The 27422-nt window shown below is 35.9% G+C and overlaps 1 protein-coding gene across 1 annotated transcript in view; it reads right to left on the reverse strand.

Moving 5' to 3' along the window:
- Positions 1 to 18724: 18724 nt before the first annotated feature.
- Positions 18725 to 27422, reverse strand: part of LOC148944497 (tyrosine-protein kinase transmembrane receptor Ror-like) — a 184506-nt gene continuing 175808 nt past the window's right edge. The window contains 1 exon segment of the mRNA XM_089099944.1: positions 18725 to 21913. Coding sequence (XP_088956070.1) covers positions 21526 to 21913 — 388 coding nt within the window. The 3' untranslated portion in view covers positions 18725 to 21525.

Raw genomic sequence — 27422 nt, forward strand, 5'->3', positions numbered from 1 at the left:
TTGGAAACAGGTAAGCCTGGTTCCATATAAATCAAATGAGACACGATCGAAGGGGAATATCACTACCGGGACTCTTCCCATTGGAGGTTTAGGAAGGCTTGGGGGTTTTTCTTAACTTAATCGCTTCGCATATGCTTACAAATTCTTTAAGTTTTTAATGCCGTCGGTACATAAAAATATTGTTTTAATTTATGGAGAGTTTTCATAATTCCTAAATGTCCACCTATATCTGAATGAAAATATTCAAAAGCAGGTATTATTAAGTTTTGAGGTAATACAGGTATTATTGAAGTTTGGTTTCTATTTGCCTCAGCAGTCACAATTCTACATAATATTTCTTCATCAAGATCATTGTAAAAATAATCTTTTTATTTTCTACGAGTTTTGAATTTATCTGGCAATACCTCATCATTCACAAAATAATTAATAAATGCTAAACACATTTCGTCCTTTTTTTATTTCTTTTTATATTTTCTAAAGACAAGGGACAATAGTTATCTTCATCTTCTCTTACTGTGTCTTTTCCTTTGTTTTTCTTGCATTTATCTTTACGTTTAGTACTAGTAGTGTTAATTTCGTTTTCCTTGGGTTCCGATAGCGTCCTCGGTTTTTCGTTTTCAGAAAGTAAAAACTTCCTGCTTTTTATCGCTAACGGTATATTTTCTGGGAATCGACTCAAGAAATCGCAAGCGACATTTTTTGTACCTTGTAAGTATTCGAACTCATAATCTAAATCCTGGATTTTCATAATCCATCTAGCCAGAATTTCCCGCGGGGTTTTTAAAAGTGCGCATGCATTGCAGGCATTTGTGGTCTCAACGTAGCTAAAATTTTCTGCCAATCAAATAATGTCTAAATTTACCCAGATAGTGGATTATAGATAAAAATTCTTGGTTTGTGGGGGAATAATTACTTTCACCTTTTGATATAGTGTTGCTTGAATAGCATATGACTTTTTCTTTTTTTTTGATTAGACGATCCTTGTAAAGGATCGGGTTTTCCTATATTAATTGTTTCCAAATTAATAGCACCGAGACATTCTAAACTAACATTTGCTGGGGCCATGAATCTTCTATATTAAAAATGAGATAGTTACAGTATTGGATCCAATGTTAGGGCCTGTTTAAGATGGCATATGGACGTTTGAGCCTCCTGTAATCAGGTCGCACTTTGGGAGTTCCCTTTAGTTAACTCCGTGAGGGGTTTCGCAATTTGGGCGTAGTTGCGCACGAATTTTCTAAAGTAGCCAGTAAGACCTAGAATTCCTCTTAATTCTTTCATAGTTCTAGGGGGTTTGAGGATTTCAACACATTTTATTTTGTCTGGGTCTGGGGATTTTGTCTGAAAAAATTTAATTTTAGGTTGAAATAAATTTACTTTTTCAGGCCGGCATTTTAAATTTCTCTCTCTGAATTTCTCGAACACTTTAGCTAGTGTTGCTAAGTGTTGTTCAGCATTTTCTCCCATACATATGACATCATCAAAAAAATGAATGATATTGTTTAATCCTCTTAATAGATGCAATAAGGGTCCACATAGCGCGCTTGAACTTGTCTGAAGTTCAAAAGGTACTCTTAAGTATTCATAGGAACCGCATTCAGTTGTAGAAAACGCAGTTTTATAGACTTCTTTTTCGGCTATTTTCACTTAGTGGTAGCCTTGGGTAAGATCTAAAAAAGTAAAAATTTTGTTTTTGCTTGAGATAGAGTCATGGATTTCGTTTATTCTTGGTAAAGGAAATTTATCACTAACTACTTGTTTGTTAAGGGCTCTATAATCTACTACGAGTCTCAGGTCACCATTTTTTTTTTGGGACCAAGATCACAGGTGCTGAATACGGACTTATACTTGGGCGTATAATCTCATTTTTTCTAATTCATGAGTTTTATTTTTTAACCACTCTTTGTGCTTATACGGTACACGATATGGCTGTTTCGCGACAGGATTACCGGTCGTTGAAATTGAATGTTCATAAAACGGTATCAGTTCGATATCATCGTCAGATGCGGAGAAACCATCTTTGAAACTCCATAATAATTCGCCTTATTTTTTCTTAATTCCCAAGGTAGTAGTATGATTCATATTAAACGTGTTTAAGAATTGCAACTTGGTTAAGGTTTATTTGTTAATTGTAGTTTTAATATAGTTAAAAAAGTTTATTCGGAAGATCTTCCAACGATCTAAATTGATTTTCAATAGAATTTTAATTTAAACTACATAATTTACCTTTTTTATTGTAGTCGTATGATTTTTTAAGTTATTAGTTACCCAAATAAAACCTTCTCCTTTGTAGTAAGATATAATCTGTTCTTTGCATAATAGACTTTTAGGAATTTCATTTGACGGGATCACGAACCATATTTCGGATTTGCTATCCACTGGTTGAATGATCTGTGATATTTGAATTCTTTGCATCGTTTTGGGAGGGAGTTTTGTTTTCCGTATTGCGAATCCATAATATTTTTTTTATTTTCATTTTCTTTTAAATTTAGACTGGCGCTATCTGCCAATAACATTGGCTGCGCCTGAACCGCATCGGGGTTCACTACTTTTTTCCATAATTTCACTATTTCCTTCATTTTATTTGGCCAATTTAGTCGCATATCTTCTATTTTTATATTTGCAGGTTTAGTCTAATTATTGTTTAATTCAATGTCACTTTTTTAAATTCTCCCACAATGAAACAACAAATTTCTGGTTATGTCATTTCCACTGTGGCAGGAAACGAGCTGAAAAAGATCATGTCATTACACTACCATATATTCTACTTTCTTTTACACTCGCTTCTAAACCTCTATTACGGCTTCTTAAAGTAAAAAAAGGGGTATTTGCAGTGCAGACATGCCTCTCGTTCGATTCGTCTAATAGTACTTTATTCGATCTTAAAAAAATTGCGCCTATGATGGCTTCATACGGAAAATTGTTGCATATTATAAAGTTTTTCGGAAAAATTCTATTATCCCTTTTTACGTCTAGGCAAATTGAACGTCTTGCGTCCAATTTATGCCCTGTTACACTAGTTAAATTGGGATTAATAACATTCTTTCGTCGCCTAATATGCGGAGGCAACTTATTAAACACGTATTAGTTTATGATATTAACCGTTGCACCAGTGTCAATCAGGGCCTTAAAGTAAATATTTGCCACGCAAAAATCATTAAATACAGGTAACTTATTATTACTATCACTAAAAGACGGTACTACTATTGGGTTGGACCTATAAAATATTCTGGGTCCAATTTATTCTTCTGAGGGGCCTGACACGTTTTCCTGTAGATTTATTTCATACGTCGGTGTCTGCAATAGGGATTCAGATATGCCCATGGGATCTCTAGCCAAATGATTTACATTTGCTTGCCGATTTTGCCATGTATTATTACGGTAATTTGGATTTCTTGTGACAGTGCCAGATGCTGGCGTCGACTGCAAATGCCGTCGGCTTGAAAAATTTGTATTTCCGGTCGGCAAATTTTCGGGATTTCTATATACCATTCTTGCACTATATCAGTTTTGACGAGTATTTGGGTTTTCGAATCGATAATTATTTTGTCTATTGGGGGGATGGCTATGCAAATTCAGTTGGTACGTATTGCGAGATACTGGTGGGCGCAATCTTCCCTGGCTATAGCCTTGTGTACATCTGGCGCTAAAATTTGTTCTCCCGAACAAATGGTTGCCATAATTTTGTGTATTACCGACGGCATTCCCTGGTACCGGTATGTCTCTGGTCCTGAAACGGCACTCTTGCGATATGCCCAGATCGATTACAGTTATAGCATCCTACAATTATGGAACTATTTCCATAATTGATTGGTTTAATGGGCTTAAAACGTGCTGTTTTTTGCCTAGTGGGTTCTTGCGTTTTATTTTTTGTGGCACTGGGGAATTATCCCTTGGAAAGAAATTTGGAGAAGCCTGACCTTCAATGGAGGCTAGTCTTGCGGTCGATTTGCCTAGGCTATTTATCTTTGTATTACTGTGGTTTGCCACGATCGTGTCAATTTCAATCATTCGTCCCACTTCCTGAACTGCAAGATGTAACGTCTGAATGTTTTTGGATATTACCCTTCTATATAATTTTGGGGGAAGCCCTTGCAACAAGGCATGTAGTATGATTTTTTCATACAGTTCTCCTGAACCTTTTCCGAGTTCCGCTTCTACTGAAATTCGTATATTGTGTAAATATTCTCTCACATTCTGTGTATGATCAAAGCATACCGTTCCGTGTTTTAATTTATTTGTTGAACAAGTTTCGATAAATCTATCTTTGAATGCCGTTAACAATTTGTCTATTGTATTTATTGGCAAATTGTCATCATCTTCTACAGTATTTTCAATTTGCTTTAGGAACGTTAAGGCCTGCTCTCTTAATCTTAGGAGGAGCATACTTACTAACGTTTCTAGCTCTGTTTTTTTTTTAATTCTACAAATTGGGCCAATTGGATTTTAAAATCGCCGACACCTGTTTTTCCATCATATTGCGGAATAGATTTTGTTATTTCTACATTTTTCGTGACCAACTTTTGCGCAATTAGCAGTTCGCTTAACTTTTCTGACATTTTTGCGTTTGAAATATTTAAACCAACTTCACAAAATTATTACCTCACAATATTTTTTCACTTAACCTATTTGGGGGAAACTGCTATCTCCTATGAGATATTCTAAACGGGTTTCCTATTATAGCTTAGTGGTTATAGGCCAATAAAATTTTTATTATACGTTTGTATCTTTCCAGAAATTTAAATATAGATTAAGAAGCTAGTAGCATAACTAGTTCGCATGTTTTCCTCCAAGTTTTCCGACCGCGCCACTTGTACCGGGGGAATTCAGTGTGGTTGTCGGCCCTTTACTACTTATGACCGTGCCACTTGTTCCATTAAAGATTTAAGCTGTCTTATTAAGAATTGCGCCAACTGCGCCGTTATGGAATTGCTCCACTTGTACCGCTTAGGTTTTACCTTAAGCCATTAAGTTGATATAAACTTGTGCCGCTAAAGGCTGCACCATTCGTAATGGGGGAAAGGGAGGAGTATAACGGAGGGGTAGAAAAATGACCGCGCCACTCCCCATGAGAGAAAATAAAATATGTAACTATAATAGGTTAGAAGTTCTTCAACCATCAATCCAGGTGTGTAACCACGCTTCCTTGGGTCATCTCCTTATGGATTACCTCTAGTGTTAATTAGAAATCAGATTCATTGGGAAAGTTACCAATGGAGACATTTGAGCTAGTTATCTACTTTGCAGTGAGATAAAGGCATATAAATGAAACAAAACAAATAGAAATGTAATAGGTTTATTGGGACTTACGCTTTCGTGTATACATCACCATGTATAAGTAATATAAACAGAATGATCACTTCACAGTTGATTGCAGAAATGGTAGGAACATAATGTATCTCTAAAAACACTTTTTCATTAATATATAATACGAGTCTAGATTCTGCGCCCTAAGAGCTATTTCACGATTGGCCCAACTCCTGTGGAGGGCCCGCTGCTTTGCCATTATGTTTACAAACTAAAATCATTATGCTAACTGACCGTCTAATGATTTATTTTCAATGTTTTGCTGATTAGATATTCATATTCTTATGATAACTTGAAAATTCCTCTGAAACTTTGTATAAGACATTGTCTCGTGATTTTTTATTTCCAAGTATTTTTGCCAAATTCAAAACCGTCTTCCTTGATTAATACCGTAATTCGACCGGTAGCTTTTCCACACTTCACATCTGTAAAACAAAACGTCTGGAATGCTGCGAGGCATTTATATTGGAAGTATCCTTAGAAGGAAACAATTTTTTTTAATATATCACATATTACTCACAGTACAATTTCTGCTCATTTTTTATCTTGTTTAGCTCTTTACTTTTCTTTGAAAACTTTTTTTGGAAAAAGTTGTGTTAATTAATATTTAGAAAGAGCACAAAACGAGGAATATGAAGATAACAAGGAATTTGAATATGAATAAAACAAGGAATATGAAGTAAAATAAAAAAAAACCACTCTTTTTGTTTTATAAGGTTACTTTCAATAGAGCCGCTAAACCGGCAATTTACCATTTTTGCACTCTAAATGCTTTGAGTCAAGCAGTAGCTAGATGTCAGCATACAGAGTGGCGAGTGAGGGGGACCGCAGCTCCCCTTACATATAGGATAGTTCCAATTTCTAAGTTTTAATCTTGCTCTGTACTTTTCTTTCAAAAAAACATGTTTTTAAATTAAAAAAATGAGCGAAAGCAACGGAATGAGAAATGATAAAAAAAACACACCGTTGAGTGGTTTCAATGATGGAAAAGTTTTACCTTTTGTTCGAACTCTTAGTTTTTATTAAAGAACTCTCCATTGCTAATAAATATGAAAGTTTGGATACATCCAGTAATATTTTTTAGTACAAGAATAAATTTCGCTAAACACTTCCACAGGACAGACTAAATTACGCTAAATGAAAGACACATGAACAACATTTGTTCAGCACATGGTGGCATAATGTTTCACTACACAAAAAAGGATATCCTGATTGTACAAACTTACTAAACAGTTCGTGGTAACCAGCTATAAGTGAATAGCAGCAACTGCCAATAGTAGCCGGAACTCTAAAGACAAAAATTTTAGCAATAAATATACATAAAAAATCCCCCCTATTTTTATTAACGTATGCAAAGTAGTACTAACGGTTATACAGCATTGCATTATTGCACACCAGCTAATGGAAGGTCATTGGGGGGGGGGGGGGGGAGGTCATTGAGTTATTTTAATTTGGAGAGGGAGTGTCTGAACCATCAAAAGGGGGTTTTAAGGCCAAACTTTACAACTTTTCGTGAGAAGTACTTCTGATTCATATGGATATTAGCACTAAGCACGTTGCATGGATGTCAGGGGAGAAACTTTTGCACATTCTGACCAGTGGTCTGCGTAGCGTAGGTACCATTCTCTTGATTCTCTGCCTTCGGCCGGGATTGCAATGCGTGATTAGCGCTCCCCTATTACTGCAAATTTTGTGTATTAAGTCTCATGTTATGTTCTTACCCGCACTTAAGTCGAATAGGGGTAGCGAAACTCCCCAGGAGTAGCATTTTTCCAACGCGGCCTGCCCCCCCCCCCAAAAAAAAAAACAAAACATAACGACTTGAAAAATTATTTTGGCAAATCCGACCCCCCTTAAAAAAAATCTTAAAGGGTCCCCTTTTTAAGGGGTGATTTTAATTTTTCAATTATTGTTACGCAAAGTTAAACTTAAGCGTAAAGGCCTGGGCCAGTTGGACTAGGAGCCCTCCACATATTTAGAGTACAGCGAATATTATATTAAAACAAACAGAAATTAAATAAGAAACAATTTTGTTTTAAACGAAAGCAAAGAGTGACAATATATCTCTAACCGAACAGAAACGATCCGATGAATGAGGGGACTGACGCGCCCTCATCTTTCCACTATTTACGCTAAAATTTAGCTTTTTTTTCCTATGCTTCAAGAACAAATGCTCTATTTTGTAGAGTAATGTGATAAAAAGTCTAGTTTTTATTTACAATGCCTTATTCGCATTAGCTTTAAACAATAAGACTTTTAGTTTAAGCACTTTGAAATGGAATCTGTAAATAAAGCCAGGGGCACCCATAAAGGGGGTTGAGGGGGCGGCAGCCCTCTCTTTCCCCCCTCCTCCCGTTGTAAAGAACTATTAGTAAGAAGCGACCCGGCTTAATAGTAACCGAAACTCTAAAAAACGGATTTTTTATGCCAATAGATGCATCAAAAGAATCGGCTTATTATGCTGATATCAATTATATAAGTTTCATTAAGTTAATCTTACCCATCAAATGCCACGAGCCTGAAAAAATTTACATGGTTTTCGAAAAAAGGGGGAAACACCACCTAAAAGTGATAGCATCTTAATAAAAATCACACCATCAGCCATTTTGTTCAGCATAGTTGAAAGGCTGAGTAACTATGCCCTTGGAGATATCATGAGCCACACAGCCCCTGAGGAAAAGTTTTTAAGTTAAAAAATTTGCCCATTGTTTACGTATAGTTTTTGGTATTGGGAAGTATGCATACATTTTTGGGGTGGAGGGGAGGGGGTGAATTTTCTTCTGGTGGGAGTTTCCACGGGGATAATTTTCCATGGGGAGAGAAGCTTCTAGAAGGTGAATTTTTCAGGGGAAATTTTACACTGGGAGAATTTGCCGGAAATCCTATACGATACGTCTTGCTTTCTCTTTGCCGACTCAATGTTACACGAGGAGATGTTATGGGTAATTGTCCGGAGTAAATTATCACAGGATTGAATTGTCTGGAGAATAAATCCGTGGGGAGGAGTGATCTTTCCATGGAAATGTAACCAAATTTCACGGCATTATTTAAAAAACGATCAGAAATAAAGCAAAGCAAATTTTTTCCACTTAAAGTAAGGAGCAGCATTAAAAGTTAAAACCAACAGAAATTATGACGTATATGAGGGAGATTGCTCCTCTTCAACACCTCGATCTTTACGCTAAAGTTTGAATTCTGTCCCAATTCTTTCAGAACTACTCATGAAACCCTATGTTCGTTTAATTAGAACAATAAGAAGCTTTTTTAAAAGTACCTAAAAAAATTTAGCTTAAAGAGCGTGGTGTTGAGGAGGAGCACCCCCCCTCATATACGTAATAATTTCTGTTCGTTTTAACTATTAATGTCGCTCCTTGTTTTCAGTCGAAAAAACTTTTTATTCGCACAACTAAACTTTCAAATGGGGATAAATCCATGTATTTAGACAGTGAAAACAGGTACAAAAGTCTAAATATTTCGATCAGATATTCAGAGACCGTCCAGGCACAGTGTTACAAATACAGTAACAGGTACAGTATTTCTACTGACGACGTTCACTGTATATACGATCGAAATATCTAGACTTTTGTAACTGTTTTCACTCTCTAAATAAATGGATTTAGCCCCCCAGTCCTCACCTGGATCCGCCAATGGCTGAAAAGCCATGCTTAGTTCAAGACACATTAATTCCTTGGGCAGGAAGATCGATTTTTTATGATAGCCTAGATTATCTTAAAATACATCAGGGATTAATTGCTAAAATTGGTGGGAGCGGTTTGGAGGGGGAGATCATTTGTTACTTCCTCCAGATTTCGAAGAGTATCTTTTTTGGCATTTTCATTGGGAGAAAAAGCGAATAAAAACAAAATTGCCCCTAGATTTTGGAAAATATATTTTGCCTCCCACCCTCAGCATATTCGTGAATTGGTGCCATTGGCTGCATCAGAAGACTCTTGAGATATTTCTGGTCTCTCGGGTACCTTAGGGTATCGACAGCTTTCTATTCCTTCGTTGGCTCCCGTCTCTCGAGAATGCCAAGGATGGACAAGTAGGCTGGGAAGTCAAACTCTGTGCCTCAGATACATGCTGAGACCCAAAAGTTTTCCTGCTTAGTTATGGCTCCTGCTGGAAGAGTGCACAGCGGAAGCTGAAGGGTGAAGTGGAGCAAGACTTCGTTGTGTGCGGTTGCACGGTAGTCAAAAGCCTGTTCAATACTCTGTCGGCATATTCTTTCAATAGAATCTTAAATCTAAATAGAAGGAAAACTAGAAGGCTTACTGAGACCTTTTTTGAAAGCACTGAGCTCTAAGCTTGTGCCTCATTTACTAACAGTGGACCTAGATCATTAAGAACTCAGGACTGTGTACAAAACTTGGCAAAGGCTCCAACGATAAGGATCATTTTATTCAGAGGTATCCCGAGCTGTTCACATTAAGACTGGAATGTTTCCAGAACTTTACTATTAATATAAAGAATCCTTTTGCAGCGTGGAATATTAAAAAATTTGGCACGTTTCATAATAAGGACCAATGAATGGTGTTAATTCACTGTTTCATGGTTGTCTAATTTTATTTTTTATATTGAGGTGATGGCCTGACTTAATGGCAACCTGAATTTACATATTTCATGCTCATTCACAAATAAACTAGCTTGGCGATAAAGAGTGAAGCATGAAGAATTGTATGACATTTCAAATATAACCCAGAATACTTTTTAGATTCACATACGAACCTCTCCCCCCCCCCCCCGCACTAAAATAAATAAATAAAAATACCAAAAACTAAAAACTACAGTAAAGACAGAAGAAAATAAAGGTTGGACTAAAAATTCCTACCATGCAGTTAAAATTTTCGCCATTTCTGATACAATCCAATAATTTGTCTCTGATTGTGGTCTAATTCCGTTAATTATAAATTACGCCAGCAAAGCCTCGTGGTAACTGCTGACTTCTTTAACAATAAATTAAAGAATTGCTGAAATAGGAAGATGCACTATCATAAGAACAGTTACTCTAAGTTTTGTAGCTCAAAATTACTTGTCGATCCAGCTTCAAAACAAATACTGTTCTCGCCTTCATGGGGCAGCATGTGTTTCATCCCCAACTATGTATTTTTGAAAACAAAAAGAGGGATATTTCAATGGGACAAAGTTTGATGTAAATTTCGAGTTTCGAGTAAGCTCCGACTTCTCTCGACAGAATCTAGAATAAGGAGGAATTGAAAAAAAATCACAAAATGTGGAGTAAGTTCAGACTTGACAAGTCTACCGGTTAATGGGATTTTCAGACCAAAGATTTCAATAATTACACAAATTTCTAATAAATTTTAAATTGAAAAAAATATAATGATTGTGGCACAAATCATTCATTCCCTCTCCCAAAAAACAAAAAAAACGTTCAAATTCTTCAAAATTTGTAAAAAGAAATAATCTTGCTTTAACTTATTCCAAAAGCTCAATAAGAAAGTTTATGATATTTGGCTCTAAAGTTGACCAAACATGTTTTAGGCACTTTCCAATAAGGGGCAACGAAATAAATTTGGCATATTCGGCTGATCTCTTTTCTTGCGAAATCGGATCAGTTTTGAATAATTCCATTCCGTCTGAATCTTTAAGTTAGTTCCACGTTTCCTCTGTTTATTTCTCAGAAACTGTTTTCCTCCTTAGAATTCCTTTCATGGAACATGAGATAATAAGTTTCAACCAAAGTTCGCGTCTCATACTAATTAAACATAGAATAATGAGAAGTTCAAGATTCCTTTGAGATGAGCTTAAGATTTGTTTATATATTAGGCTTTACCTGGCCTCCATAAGATCCTAGATATTGATTCATTGAAATCTGAACTCAAACAGTTTAAAGGGACTGAATACGTTGAAATTATGTTTCAAAAGTTCGCATGGCTGCGATAGAATATCTGTACAATGACAAAAGTATGTATATAAGGAAGGCCTTTATAGATAAATCAAACACTTCCAAGTAACGAGCTGTAAGAAAGGAATAAGCCAGTTCAAATGTAAATAAAACTCTAAACACAGGAATTATGATACCAATAGATGCATAAAGTGTACCAGAATTCTATGTAGATTTCAAATATATAAGTTTTATTGAGTTTAGTCCTACCTATCAGAGTTTAAGGAACTTAGAAAATTTGTTCGGTTTTCACAAAAAGTAGAAAACAACCCCTACGTCATGGAACCTTAATGAAAAACACAACATCAGATTCAAAGTATCAGAGAACCCTACTGTAGAAGTTTCAAGCTCCTATCTGCAAAAATGTGTAATTTTGTTTTTTTTTGCCAGATTAAAGATCACGGATGCGTCTTTTTTTGTTTTTTTTTTTTTTTTTTTTTTGCTTTTCCCAGGGGTGATCGTATCGATCCAGTAGTCCTAGAATATCGTGAGAGAGCTCATTTGAACGGAAATTAAAAGTTCTAGTGTCCTTTTTAAGTGACCAAAAAAATTGGAGGGCAACTGGACCCCCTCCCACGCTCATTTTTTTCCCAAAGCCAGCCAATCAAAACTTTCAGATACCAATTTTGTTCAGCATAGTCGAAAATCTAATTAATATGTCTTTAAGGATGACTTAACCCCCCACAGTTCCCAGGGGAAGGGCTGTAAGTTATAAACTTTGCCCATTGTTTACATAGTAGTGTATTGGTTATTGGGAAGTATACAGGCGTTTTCAAGAGGAATTGTTTTTCTGGCAGGGGGGGGGGTCGGAATAGGGGTTCAGGGAGAAAATCTGTCCGAGGAGGATATTTCCTTGGGGGAAGGGACATTTCTATGAAGGGGGCGCCAGATTTCCAAGCATTATTTAAAAAACGATCAGAAATTAAATAAAGAAACAAGTTTTTTGCAACTGAAAGTAAGGACCAACATTAAAAGTTAAAACAAACAGAAACTATTACGTATATGAGGGGGTTTGCCCCCTAGTCAATACCTATCTCTTTACGCTAAAGTTTTTTTGGTACTTTCAAAAGAACTATCTATTCTAATTAAACGGCCTTTGTGATTCAGGGGTTTGTGATTCGAACAAAACTCTAACTTTAGCGTAAAGAGCGAGGTATTGACTAGGGGGTGAACCCCCTAATAGACGTAATGAAAACATGCGAATATAGAAGTTCGTTACGTAAGTTAATTCGTAAGTTACGTCAGAACAAAACTTCGAGAAAGCCATTTAGCAAAAAAGAAGGAAAATTAATATACGAATTTCGTTTTAATTATTCTTATATGGTGAGCCAAAATCTAAGGTAAGTTAATTCAAAAACCTTCAGAAATTAAATAAAAAAACAAGTTTTTTACTGAAAGTAAGGAGCGACATTAAAACTTAAAACAAACAGAAATTATTCCGTATATGAAGGGGGTTGTCCCCTCCTCAACGCCTCGCTCTTTACGCCAAAGTTTGACTCTGTCTCACAACTCTATTTTTTAAAACAATAAAAAACTTGAGTGTGAAGAGTGAGGCGTTAAGGAGGGAACATCCCCTTTCATATACGTAATAATTTCTGTTCGTTTTCAGTTTTAATGTTACTACTTACTTTCAGTAAAAAAAAACTTGTTTTTTTATTTAATCCTGAAACAAATGCATTAGAGGTAGGTGATTATATATAGGCTCATTTAAATATTATAGAATCCATCTGAATAGATACTAGTTTAGTGACTGAAGCAGAAACCCGGTATTTCAGATCTGCAATAAATGAAAACTGACACAAAAGGGAATGAGAAATAAACATAACAAAAATGAAAAACTGCGGGTAAAGAAACAGAAGGAAAAGCAGAGAAGAAGACTACGAACTGAATAGTAAGCGCATCAAACTCGTCTGTGTACTAATTCATTTATGATTTAATCACGCGGAATTCCCTTTTTTGTCGATGTCGATGGTAACTCGTCCTGGTCACCAGCCTTGGTTAAATCCGTTGTAAGTGCTAAAAACGCTTTCAGTACTGCGATGAAAATAGATATTAAGAAAAGATGCATGCAACAGCTTTTCACACAAAAAAAGTTATTCCATATGATGAAAGTGTTCTTTTAACTTTCCAATGACAGATAAACGTCTTTGTTCCATTGGGAAGGTAAATTTACGAAAGGTGAAGTTGGGTTCTTCAGGGCAGATATTACGCATCAATAACCCACAAGCCAACAATTTAATTAGATAAAATGACTGTTAAAATTTTTTACATACATTTTCAAAACATATTTTCAAAATATATTTTCAAAACGGATGGATGGCGTGGGGGTGTTTCAGTTAATGGTTTTAACTATTCACACTAACAGCAATCAACAACTCTAATAGTGACGCACCTCATGAACTTTAAACTATGATCTAAGTATTCCATTTCTGAACAATCAACCCATTAAGAGGGCAATCTGATCCATCCATCGCTCAGATTTCAAATGGAAAATGACAGACTGAAACCATCTGGATATGTTGTTGATTCTTGCCAATCTTGTATTGCTACAACTGTTGATAGTGATTTATTGGCAATTTGAGACAAATTAAGACGTAATCATTATCAAATACACTTTAAAAATTATTTTGTTTTTACTTAGAAAAGATAAAAATCGTCTTATGAATTGCACTAATCATCATAACAAACAGTCAAGTTCAAGTGTAGTTGCTTATTTTTTGTAGGTTTTGAGAAATTACTGAATGTGTAATAAAGTTTTACAAATACAGTAAGATGCTGTGATTTACCAATTTAAAAATTAATTAATTTGTTGAAGATTTACCAATTTTACTGAGTGTTATTTAGAATTTTTACTAAATTTACAAAAAGGATATGTTGCAAATTTACCAATTTTACCAGATTTTACTCTATCAAGGAGGCACACTTGTGCCTCTATAAAGAGGCGACCCACCACGTTAAGCGATTTCCGGTCCTAGCAGTCGCAGAGAGACAGCGGTAATCGCATTTTGTAGCCCAAGCTCAAACTAAGAAACGTGCAAAATTTCACCCCCCTCCGACTTTTTCTTCATGGGTAAAAGTGGGCCGGAAGTTTCGACCCTCCGACCACAGCCCCCCTTTAACGTTGTCCGATTGGGTTGAAATTTAGAGGTTAAGCTTTCCTAGGGCCCAGGAGCTTATCCTCGAAATTTCAGCTCAATCCGATTACTCCTTCCCTGTTTTCCAAAAACCAAATATAGCCACTTAAAGTTCATTTCTCTTTCTTTTTTTTTTATAGATGCCTACAGGCCACAGTTGGCAACTGATCCGGGTGAATGAGGACTCATTCGAAGCACAATTCGACCTGTTAGGGCCTTTTGATATTTTCAGACCAAAAAAATTATCCCCCGAATGTGCATTTACGAAAAACCTCGTTTTCCTACAAGAGCCCATGTTAATTTTTCCCACCACAGCCCCCTTTAACGTTGTTTGATCGGAATGAAATCCTGAGGATAAGCTTTTCTGGGGCCTGGGAGCTTATCCTCGAAATTTCAGCTCAATCTGATCACTCCTTCCCTGTCTTCCAAAAACCAAATATCAAGTTTTGTGGGGATTTGCTTGCGTCAAAAATAGATTCCACTTACTAAAAAACAATTAAAATTGTGTCTCTTTAGTACAGCGGTCGATACTCCTGACTGTGAGGCGGAAGACCCGGGTTCGATTCACCATCAGAGGAAAAATTTTATATACTGAATTTAAAGTTTAAAAAAGAAACTCAGTTTCTTTTTTAAATTATTTGAAAAATATTACGTTTTCTAAAGAGTTAAAGAGGCTTAGTTACAAGTTTGACCCTTAAAACACCCTGTCGAGAAAGAAAAAAATAATACGCAATCATCGAACAGTTAGTCAAGCAATAATAAGTAATAAACTGTACAAAAACGTGCAGAAATTATTTGAAAAAAACTATGTTTTCTAAAGAGTTAAAGAGGCTGAGTCACAAGTTCGAACCTTAAAACGTACAGGGATTAGAAGGTACAGTTGGGGGCTGCCGCCCCCAAACCCCCGCTTTCGCAGCCTTTAATTGAAAAAAAAAATTAAACTGAAAGTAAGGAGCGACATTAAAACTTAAAACAAACAGAAATTATTCCGTATATGAAAGGGGCTGTGCCCTCCTCAACGCCTCACTCTTTACGCTAAAGTTTGACTTTCTCACAACTCTTTTTTTTAAACAATAAAAACTTTTGCGTAAAGAGCGAAGCGTTGAGGAGGGCACAGCCCCTTTCATATACGGAATAATTTCTGTTCGTTTTAAGCTTTAATGTCGCTCCTTACTTTCAGTTTAATTTTTTTTTTATTTAAAGACTGCGAAAGCGGGAGGTTTGGGGGGCGACAGCCCCCCAACTGTACCTCCTAATCCCTGTACGTTTTAAGTTTCGAACTTTTGACTCAGCCTCTTTAACTCTTTAGAAAACGTAGTTTTTTTCAAATAATTTTCCTAGATTCACTTAATGATTACAAAAAAAACAATAAAGTTATAAATCTTTCTTTGTATCTACATTAAATTAGCGGTAAATCCCTTTTAATAAGGTTTAGTAAGATCGGATGTTGTTAGAAAAGTTACCAAGGCATTATCCAGGGGGAGGGGTTTACAGGGTTTGAACCCATCGCCAACATTTTGGATCGACTCATAAAAATGTAACAAAAAGCATGCGAACAAATTTTCGATCCATTTTTCAGTTTATTTGTCATCCCCCCTCCCCAAAAAATTCCCGGATGTACCCTTGAAGATTACAAAAAATCGACTCCATAGTGACATTAGTTTCTTGTTGCAAAATTATTAAAACAATTTACACCACCTAACAAAAAAAAACACAGTTTATAAAAAATACTCCAAATCATAATTTCAGTGTCAGACGTAACCTATTAAAGAACAAACTAGTCCAGAGTAACCAAAAATTTAAAAACACGTTTTGAAAAATAAACTGTCAAGTGAGGAAAAATTGGCATTTAAAGATGACTTAGGAATGTGTAAATGGTGTCAGGTCGAAATGAGAATAAAAGTAAAGAGCGATGCTAAAACAGGAACGTACAAAGATTACCTGAGAAGGATTTTAAAGTAGCCTCCTGCATACCCAATTGCAATATAAATGAGCAGTTAGTGCTTCACAGAAAACAAAGCAATTTAGACAGATTTGTTGAAAACTTTAAAATGATTGAAGTGTAGTGATGGTCGAAAAAACATTTGTAACTTAAAATTATTTATTTGTTGAAATGTTTTTTTTATTCCAACCCGCTAGCTTCATTACCTTAGGAAATGAGGTGCGGCACTTGGTATAAGGCCTAAGAGAGCAGTGGAGTGCACATTCACATAAAAGAATCTCCTTTATAATACCTCTCTTCAGGGGCTCTAACCATTCAACTAGCCACAGTAAGCCTAAAAAAATTTGGAGATGACACCTGGAGTTGCCGTTTTCCTAAACATACGGCACTTTATCCCGGCACTGTCAGTCAGAATTTATAAACACCACAAAGACCAAAAAAATTTATCAAATAAGCCTCTAAGCAATAAACAAACGTCAAGTAAGCTGCTTTATTATTCATGAAGAAAAAAAGAAAAGTTAGTGCTTCTAGGCTAAAATAAGATATTCTTTGATTTTACCATGAGGACGTAATTCGATTTGATTTGTCGTAATTCAATATGGACAATGTGACATTTTCTACAAAAAATAAATTTACAACAAATCCAAACGAATTAGGCAAGTTCTCTGGACTTATTTAATCTGTCTAGGGACATCAATTTACAAAAATATAGGGGGGGGGATACTTTTTTCAAAAGTTAGGGGGTGGGCAACATTGTTGTTTTCCCGATTTTTTCAATGGAATACAAAAGTGTTTATAAAATATAATGGGCCAATCCCCCCCCCCAATGAAGAACCTACTTCTCTTATATTGTTCCATTTTCAAGATGTTAAGACATTTTTCTCCAAGCTTATTTGTTTCTACTGTCAAGATATTTTTCTTCCCAGAACAAGTTATATCCTTTTTTCTCTCATTAAAGAGGTCAGAAAATAGAGCTTTTTATATCAAAACTATTCTTAAAACATCTTTTATGCCTGAAAATACTTTCTTCTAAGAGAAATTGTAGTTCTTTGTAACAGAAAAAAACTCTTTGGAACATTTAGTTAATAAGTTATCCTGTAAAATCTATGTTTCGCAACATAATGCGTTTTGGGTTACCACAATTGAACTGTAAGTCTCCAGTTAAGGGTTTTCAACTATTGTAATTCCAATGGTGATTTTTTTTCGATTTGATGTCGTTTCGTAGGGTTTCAGATTCCTTTTCAGGGCCGTGTCCAGGACTTTTTTCGGAGGGGGTTTTACTCAATTTTTTTTTTTTTGGGGGGGGGGGGGGGTTACACAAAAACTCAAAAAACGCATACAAAATTTGTTTATGTCCATTTTTGCTACGTTTTTACGAGTCAGACAAACATTTATCGGGGGGGCTCAAACAAATGAATAACCAAGTCCATCAAATGTGACAAAACCAATTCGAGCAGCTAAGGTAAAGGGTATTGAAAAAATGACTGAAGCAATGATAAACGAAAATGAAGAACAAAGAAATATACGGTAAGAATACTTGCGACAACAACAATTCCAACGAGTCAGAATTGGAAGTGGGGCAGAACGAATTGAAAATGAAACTGAAGAACAAAGAAATATGCGGTTAAAAGATGTGCCACAGGGAGAACAAAGATATATGCGGTTCAAAGATACGCGACAGCAAGAATTACAAGCGACAGCAAGAATCAGAACGTCTCAAAATTGAAAGCGATAAGTCATTGGGACCCTTCAACGTTATATGTATTCCCTGTGGAGCCCTTCATTTTCCCAAGGAAAGAGTAGCAAACAAAGGTGATTCGCTTGGAGGTTGCTACTTAAAACGAGAATCAATACATACAAGCATGACGCAAGCCGGGATCCGGCCTCAAAATCGGCTACAGAGCTGTTTTTTTTTTATATTAAAATTGGCATATTGACATTTCTGCCCACAAATAATCTAAACAGGTCAGAACTTTAAGGAAGAATTTGTAGTTTTCCCAGGGTGGATGTATCGAACCTAAGGTGACGCCATGACATCAAGAAGAGGCTGCGGTTAGAAGACAATCGACCACGAGAATCCATATATACAAGCTTGCCACGTAGCCGTGCCGAGGTCTGGCGGCGTGGCCGTAGGGCTGCCGGTAGTATTTTTTTATGCAAGCTCACGGAAATATTTGGTAATACTAAGTAATACAGTACTACAAGTGTCTTAATTGTACAACGCGGCGAATAAGCATATCATAAATGGTAAAACTGTGAGAAGCCTATGGCTTTCCCTGTGTTGAATAAAATAAACCAATAAAATAAAAATTAAATATTATGGAAACAATCGTACAATCATGAGAGCGGTAGGGATAAAGTCAGGCATTCATGGTCCTCTGAACACGTGATCACTAGTGACTATTCCTTATAAATTTCAATGGAAAAATTTTCAAATAAATAGAAATTTTTATTTCATACAATTAGAAAAAAGATGAATATTTACAGAAAAAGATACATGATTAAAAGACTAGAATCACTTTTCAAATAAATTTAACAGTAACGAATTCAACACATGATTAGAAAATTATACAAATTTACAATTCCTACGTTTACAAAGTATTATATAGCAGAAGACACGAAAATGTAAACTGATTCCAAATACATTAATTTATCCCCTGTCTAGCTATCGATTCTACTACTAGTTTAGGCCTTTTCTAATTTTTCGGAAATCTTTGACCTTTACGGATTTGTCTTTTTCTGTAATACTGAAGTATAGCCAAGACTCTGTTTATAGTGTGTTTACCTAATCTTGGAGGTGGAGGAGTGAGGCTGCCTTATTCTAGGGATCAAACTAAGAATATCATATTTGTATAATAATTATGATATCATAAGAAATTCTTCTAATGATTTGTGACGTTTCAGAATGGGACCCTCAATCATCCATAAACCTTGCAACTTCAAAGATGCCTCTATTGGAAATGGGACATATCATATATCCCCTAGTGGAGCTAAAAGTAACTCGTTATAGTACAAAGTGAGTTTTACTAAACAATAGAGCCAATTCATTCAAGTCCGAATTTCTTTTTAATTGGGAAATTTTAGCGTGAAAGCGCTTGATTTACCATTAAAGATATACTGCAATAAGGGCATGACTTTGTAAGTCTTAATACAAAAAAACACAGTTTTTCCATTGAACATTAATATTTTTGTTGTTGTTCTTTTCTAACTTATCCCACTAATGCCAGTAACATTCACTTATTCATGTTCAAGCACATAAGTAAATAGCAAACTTTTCGGATATTGCTATGTTTCCGACCAGATGACTTGTCTTTTGAAATCTATATAATTTTCCAAAAGACACTTTGATTCAGTCTGAAGGGCAAAGCCTTTGGGATACCAGAAAAAAAAAAGTATGTATGAAAAATTGGCTAAGAAGATTTTTACCCCAATATAAAACAGAACTTATCTTTTTTTTTAATTCGACTTTACGTTTTTTTGTAAAATTACAAGAAAAATTGTTATTTTCAAGAAATACAAGAAGTGCTTCCTATTGAATCATTGGGAATTTACCAGCTTTTACCCAAAAATCAGATCTGTGTGAGTCTTCGCTCAGTTCCAATTCTGAAGTAAATCTTTTATTTAAGACTGGAGGTCCAAAATACATACGGGCTTTGGATTAATAATTCTTTGACGGAGCGAGCAAGTCGTTAAGTCTTCGAGTACGAGGCTACTCGTTCCTATGCTTAGGATCTATTGCTGAGGAGAATGGGAATATACTTTATAAATAGAATCTAAATCCATGTGCACCTGACAGACAAACATTGCACAGCCAATACATGGACTGTATACTTTATACACAGGGGTGAATCTCCAGCATTTTTGTTGGGGGAGGGGGGTGGGGGGCAAGAGGGGTTCATATTCGGATAGTCAAGGGGCATGGGATATATAATAGTTTTTCTCCACATTATTTGGGGGTTCCCTCCCCCCCCAAATGGCACTCCTGTTTAAACATTACCTATCTATAAGAACAACCATTTTTTCATTTGATATTAAAAACTCCATATAGATATCATTACAATTTGACCGTCAATATCACTACATATTACAGATAAAACCAAGTTTTAGCAGTCAGAGTTTTAAACGTGGCGCCCAGAGTTTTAAATCGCTACGAAAGGGATTTCTATCTCTTTCTCTGGCTCATTAAACCAATACAGCAGACCTAATCTACATATATGATGCAGGAAACAAAGTTAGCCCCCATCCCCCTATAAAATTTCGAATTGTTTATGACTTCTAAATGTTTCTTGTAATTTCTATGTAATCCTCAAATGTTAGTTTTTTTTCATTTCAAATTCGAGACATCTAGAAACAATGGGGGCGTCTCCCTGCGTGGAAGGAAGAGTATTTACGTAGATAAAGTTCAGTTTTAACATTTTTTAAGTACTGGTAACCAACAAAGCCTAAAACCAACAATTTCCCAGCGCCTTTCATTCAACAAACTATAAAACTGTGTGATGACTTAATAGTTATTCAAGAGTTGCTGAAGTGTTTTAAAAATGTTTTAATTCTTTTCACAGCTATAGTTAACCAATTATACTTGGCTTTGTTAGGATTTAATGTCCCAGATTATAATTAAAGAATATTGGAAATTTCATGGAAAATCACAAAATTATTGTGTAGGGACTTAACATGTAGCATGACTGAAAATGAGGGAAAAAACGGCCTCGGCAAAATATCCTTCAAATGTAAGAATAAGTCAGTTAAGAATTGAGTTACGGAAGTTGATTCGGTCAGAATTAGATGGTGGCAGTTATTTACCTGAATTGTTTTCCACTGAATTCAGTAGTTTTAACTGAGAAATTTCAATAGAGAAGGCTCGCATAAAAGAAGGAGAAAAAACAAGAAAATGTACAAACTCAACTTCTTTTAAGAGCATAGTCGAGACAACATACGGAAGTTTACTTTAAGAAAGGTGGGGACACAGGGATTCTGCCGAAGTATAAGATCTTTAAGACAAAGTTTTCTATTAAAATGTCCTTCAAAAAATTCATCTTCAGCCTCTTGGTTCGAATTTATTGTTTCCGGCTTGTCAAAGTTAGCGTTTAGTTATGTTCTGTGAACATTAGGAATTAATTAAATACAATAATAAATCGTTAATAATTCACCAGCTAGTACTAACACTTGAATTGTTTACACTTTTCAAAGTAATTTTTACATATTTCTAAGACTCCATAAAAATTATCACATTAAACGAGCTATAGATTCGAAATCTTTCCCAGGTCATGATGAGCGATGGGCAAATTTTGCTGCACTCGAAAAACAGGTGTCACTTGACCGTTTGATTTGAGCACTGCTTGATGCTGATTAGGTCTTAGAGGTTGGCCAAAATTTAACAAAGTCTGTGCATAGCACTGAGGGTATGTTTGTCCACTTCCGCTGCTACTCACGCTCGGAACTGGGCTCATGACACCCTGTCTGGGCTGGGCATACTGCCCAGCTCCACTTAGCTGAGTTGAACCTGTGTTATTACTAGGTCCGGTGCTTGAATGCTGGGACACACTGGAGTGACTTGGAGGCCGATTCGGAAGCGAGGCTATTCCAGATGATACTGTTTGACCTGATGAAGCTAACCCTTCCCAGGACCTGCAATTAAAAACAAAGTCATCATTTTGGCAGACTTATTTTGCTGTATTTTCTTTTGTTAAAGAAGTAAAAGAAAAACTCAGGGAGTAGAAACAAGAACATTATGGAAGAAATTAGAAAGAATATGTAACAGTGCCAAACTTCAATTTCAACTCTTCAGCACAAAAACTCTAAAATCAAATTACTTCGTCCATAAAAGCAGCTCATTAGTTGTAGGTAGTATTTGTCTCGTCAATTGCTTTGTAAGGCCACCCCTCTCTAATAGAGATTCTTGTTGTGCCATTTTACATAGGTACATACAGGTTAGACTTAGACCCTGGGACATGATGAGAAAGTTCTCCCAAGAGAAGGGGGGCTATGGACCGTATATACTGAAAAAAAAAATTCTACGGGTTCTTCACAATAATTTAAGGGAAGAATTTCTAAGTCTCTCCACGTGAAAAATTTATATGCTTTAGTATGTGCCTTAACTTTATCTCATGTTAAAAGTCAACTTAATATCTGTTTTCCTTTCTAAGCGAATCTCAATTTGACCTGTTATTGATCTTGTAATGACAAAAGCTTTATCTTCATTAGCAAAGTTAATTAATCATATTATCTATGCCTATGGTTCGAAAATATTGATTGGTTGACAGCTTTAAAAGGCCCTTAGGAGAAACTTCATTTTCTAGAGATACTTACTGCAAAGACACCTAGTTCATCCTCGAGAGATTTGAAAGAAAGTTTCTAAGATAGTAATCTAGTCGAGAAAAGATATTTCAATTGAATATATTGTTTTAAAATAACGAAGGTTTTCTTCATGGAAAGGACAAGTTTGAGTGTTCTGTTTGTATTGGGATTGGGTTAAAACAGGGATTTGTCCCAGAGTGAGAGATTAAATTTTATTAAATTGCAAAAATTAGGCCACTTACACTAAGACTACAGGAACAAATACAAAATTCGCAACGATCCCAGATTCCTCTGGAAACCAGGTAAATCGCCCCCTCCTCTCCTGTTTATGTCCTTCAATTACGCGTAGATGAATAGACAATTGCATCAAATTGATTTTAGAGAGACGACCAGCAAGCTACATCTAAGAAGTTGCGGTGTAGCGGTCTTTATACTTGACATAAAGTAAAGAAGAAAAACTGAGGACAAATCGTTTTGCAACCCCTTGGAAGAGGTGATTTCTTTTCAATGCCTCAAGAATACGAAATGGATTCATATTATTGTGTAATTCAGACCGTTTTTGCAAGTTTCAATTTAGAATATTTATTCTCTTACTTGTTATTTTTTTCTCTTTATGAAGCAATCATTTCCATGTAATATATTACGTAAAATAGTGGTTTCACATCGCCATTCCATTACGTAAGGAACGTGCCTTAATACTATTCCGTACCATAAAACGTAAAACGGCATACGATTGGTCAACTAATACGATACGATAACCAGAAAGAAGTTTACATCCTTACAGATCTCAAGTAAACTAGTTTGGTAGGCCTAATTAGAAAATGTGGAAATTTAACGTTGCACAGCTCTGATTTATACAATAAACAACGGAGGCTAAAAAAAAAACAAAAAAAAAGAAAGAGAAACATACAATCAAGCTTCCTGGGTTTATGCCCCCAGCCATTTATTTTGAGGGACCGACATCTCGAAAATAAGGAGGAGGACAAAAGGGCCAGACATATGGTAAACAAACGGGTACTTGTCTATTATATAAAACACACTCGAGAAGTGAAGTTTGGTGACAATAAAATATGATGAAAATAGAATACTTTATTAGCAAAAATGTGAAGGTCATTTGTGAATTATTAAATTAGACGCTTCGGCATCGGCTGACCATCTCAAAGACAAAGAAAAGTTCATTATTAACGCGAGTCTTGACCTAGTTCATTTTAGTTCATTATTCACGCGAATCTTGAGGACGACGGTTAGTTTGCTTCGACTAGTGACAGAACATAGTGTATCATCACGGAGGTTCAAATTAAGATTTGGGATTTGCCAAGGACCGAAGAACGGGCGATTATATTTTTCCAGGATAAGAGGTTGCTGCCCAAAACAAAACACTGCATCAAATAGACAAATAGGCTATTCTATTTTCATCATCATTTTTTTTTCATTGCATTAACGAAACTTCAGTTTTCAAGTGTGTTTTATATAATAGACAAGTGGCAACAAACGTTATAGGAAAATTCTTAACTTTATCAACATTTCGGGGGGGGAGGGGGAAGACCCTTCCTTTGTACATGCCTGGCTTAAAGAAAAAAGATGTTTCATAATTATTTAAATTTAATTTCAAAGTGCAAATTTATAAAGCGTCGTACTTTCATAAAATGATTTACAATCTGGAGAGTCAATTCCTGATTTTATCTTCTGAGCACCAGCCGAATAAAAACGCCTCAAAATGGAAGAAAAAAAAAGATAATTCTTGATAAGAAGCTTTTTACTGTCGGTATCCGAATATTATACTGAGTCCAAGCAACAAAAAAGATACTTATCAAGTGTTCAAGTAAGTAGCTATCCAATTAGCATAATATGAATAATATAATGGACATGGAAATACAAAGTGAATTCTGAATGGTCATGTCACTGAAAGTTTGATTTTTATCTCGAGAGCCTTTGTATGTTCCGCCAAGTCCTCTTGACAGAAATATCTTTTCGCAATAAAGCTGTTTTTGTTACCCTTTCTTTTCTTTTTTTGCGTCTAATAAGCTCGAGTGTACCAAATCAAGATATATTCACTCCAGAAAAACAAGTACTGAACGATTGGCGTTGGAAGTTTGTGGCTTGCAATCAGGGGTGTCGTTTGGGGTGGCTTGGGGGGCAGTTGCCCCCCCCCAATGATGTGAAGAGAAAAAAATATTATACATTCCATGCCATTTGACTGTTCAAATATGGACCCCTCTTGCCCCACTAATAAAAATGCTGGAGATTTGCCCCTGGTTGCAATGAAGATGGCATCTGTTTCATATGTCCTATCGAACACAGGGTAAATCAAAACAGAGACATCAAACGATATTGGGAACGTCAAGAATCGATAGAGTAGGGCCGACAAATATTTAAAGGCTTCGGGGGGAGGAGTTGAAACTCCTACCCCCCCCCCCCTGGATACAGCCTTGTGAAGAAGATGTATTAAATGTTTTCCAGTAGAATTGCATAAGTATAGTTTAAGGTACAAGTTCGACTGAACGTATATCAAACAACGAACTGTACGAGAAGTGCGGTTCGATCCTGCTTTCTAGGTTATAATGAAAGAAAGCCAAAGATGGCTGAACCAGTTTTACGGGCAAAGGATGATACTGTCAATGATTTTGATTTTTTTTTTTTTCGGCAATCTATATGGGACCAAACATAAAGAAGGTCATCCACTAGTGGAGAGGGAAGAAGTCATAAATAAGAAAGAATTTAAAGGAAATTCAAACCTCAAGGGAGGGGTAAAGAGTGAAGCTTTGAACAGGTTGATGTGGACAAGATGCATAAGCGGCTGTGTTGACCTCAAGTTACTTTGTGCTGCAGAGAATTGCAGATAGTAGTAGCACAGCAGAATATGTTGGCCTTCTCAGGCCGTCGTAGATAATTCAACTTCTATATGACAAAACTAGGAAGGATCCTATTTTACTGAGGGAGTATCAACAACTGCCAGAAAAAAGGTTTTAAAGGCACACTATACCCACACTGTGAAAAAAATATCCACCTCTTGATAATATAAATGATAATTATGTTTTTTTTTTCCCCAGTTGATTCCTCCTCCCAAATCTCAGAGATTGTGGGTATAGCCACCTAAAATGTATCTGAAAATAATTATTATATCCTAGCGAAATTTAAACACTATTATTTTAGGGCATTGATGGATTACACTGTTATTTTAAGCATAAAATCCGAGTCCTGGGACACGTAGTCTAACAATTTACTACACTACTTACCGATGCGTGATGTCTTATTAATATTTTAATCTTGTGGCATTGATCTGAGGGTGACCTTATTAAGCATATGTTTGAGGTTAAAATTATTTTAAGCATTTCGACTCAGATAAAAAGGTAAAAATCATGATGAATATATTTATTTGAGACAATCATATATCATAGCCCCCTGGTATGTATGCAGGGAAAGGCGCTGTCAGATATGTGTCCCCTCCACCCAAGTGGCGGATCCAGGGGGCGCCCCCCTATACATAGTCTAAAGTAGTGTAATTTACTTATTTAAAGCAAGATTGCGTTAATTAAACTTGCTCCTAGCGCAAGTTTATCAGATCAACCTATTTTACCCCCCCCTTCCCTAAGAAAATCTTGGATCCGCCACTGCCCCTTCCCCTTTCCCGAAACATTCGAAAATTCCAACTTATAGTTAAAATTGACATTTAAAAATAAAGAAAAGTTTAAAATGATCTTAAAATGTATTTGACAACATTAGGCTTTATCTAATGTTCATATAAAATATTAAATATATTAAAATGAAAATGAAATTAAAATCATTTTAATATTAAAAATATTAAAATGAATAAGCATTTATTTCAAAATTCGTCCTACTATTCATTATGGTGCGGAGCTTTGGGGATATGAGGTGATCCCACAATTAGAAATGGTTCAACTGCAATATCAGTTAGTATCACTCGCGTGTTTACGAGGAGCTCGAGAAGCACCAGTTTTATCATGCACTTGGTGCGTGATATCTGTTGAAAACGCCCAGATGAGAGGCTTATGAAAGCCGCATATTTTGAATCATTGCAGCAAGGTAGAAAAAGATCGTGGCCGTTCCATGTTAAAGCCCTTCTTGATAAAGCCGGACTTTCATACGCTTGGAATGAAGGTCTTGGTCCAACAGGCGATCCAGAGGAAATTTATCGGATGCTAAAACATGTTAAGGAGGATCAAGAGATCCAACTCTGGCATGAACAGATTCGAAAATCTGAAATCTTTCGCCAGCATTCTAAGATAAAGAGTCTTTTGGAGTAGAATATTATTTTAAGCTGAATTTGCCACTGGAAAACTTGCGTCTGTGGCTCCAGGTCCGGGCGAACGGTTTGCCCTTAAAAAGTAGATTAAAATTATTTGAAAGAAATGCTCGGGGCCCGAGATCATGTTATACTTGCTCTTTATGTGGCATGGAGGAAGAAAATTTGCTCCATTTTTTGATGGTGTGCCAGGGGCTTTCAGATTTGAGATTGAAGTATTTATGAGACGGGGAAATGTTTTTTCCTGGGATCCTTAAATCTTCATCCCGGGAGACGATTATAGCAGTGAATAGATTTATAAAAGAGGGTTTAAAAAGATGTAAATAATGGGTTTAAGGTTTTTGTTTGTTGTTAATAGTTATACCATTTATTTAAGTGTATGACCTAGCGGCTGAATAGATTATCTATCTATATATCTATTGAACACAATTTATACAAAGAAAGAAAACTAGGGGGAAAGGAGTGTGTAGTTATGTAGGCATCAGGTGCCTCGGCGTTTCAGTGCATCGTTATTACAATTATTGCTATTAGTGGTAGTAGTAACGTCACAAAAACATAATAATCCACTTAGTTTTT

The sequence above is a fragment of the Artemia sp. Qi Xiang Cuo genome, chromosome 14 (assembly GCF_049724085.1).
Source record: "Artemia sp. Qi Xiang Cuo chromosome 14, ASM4972408v1, whole genome shotgun sequence".
Lineage (NCBI taxonomy): Eukaryota > Metazoa > Arthropoda > Branchiopoda > Anostraca > Artemiidae > Artemia > Artemia sp. Qi Xiang Cuo.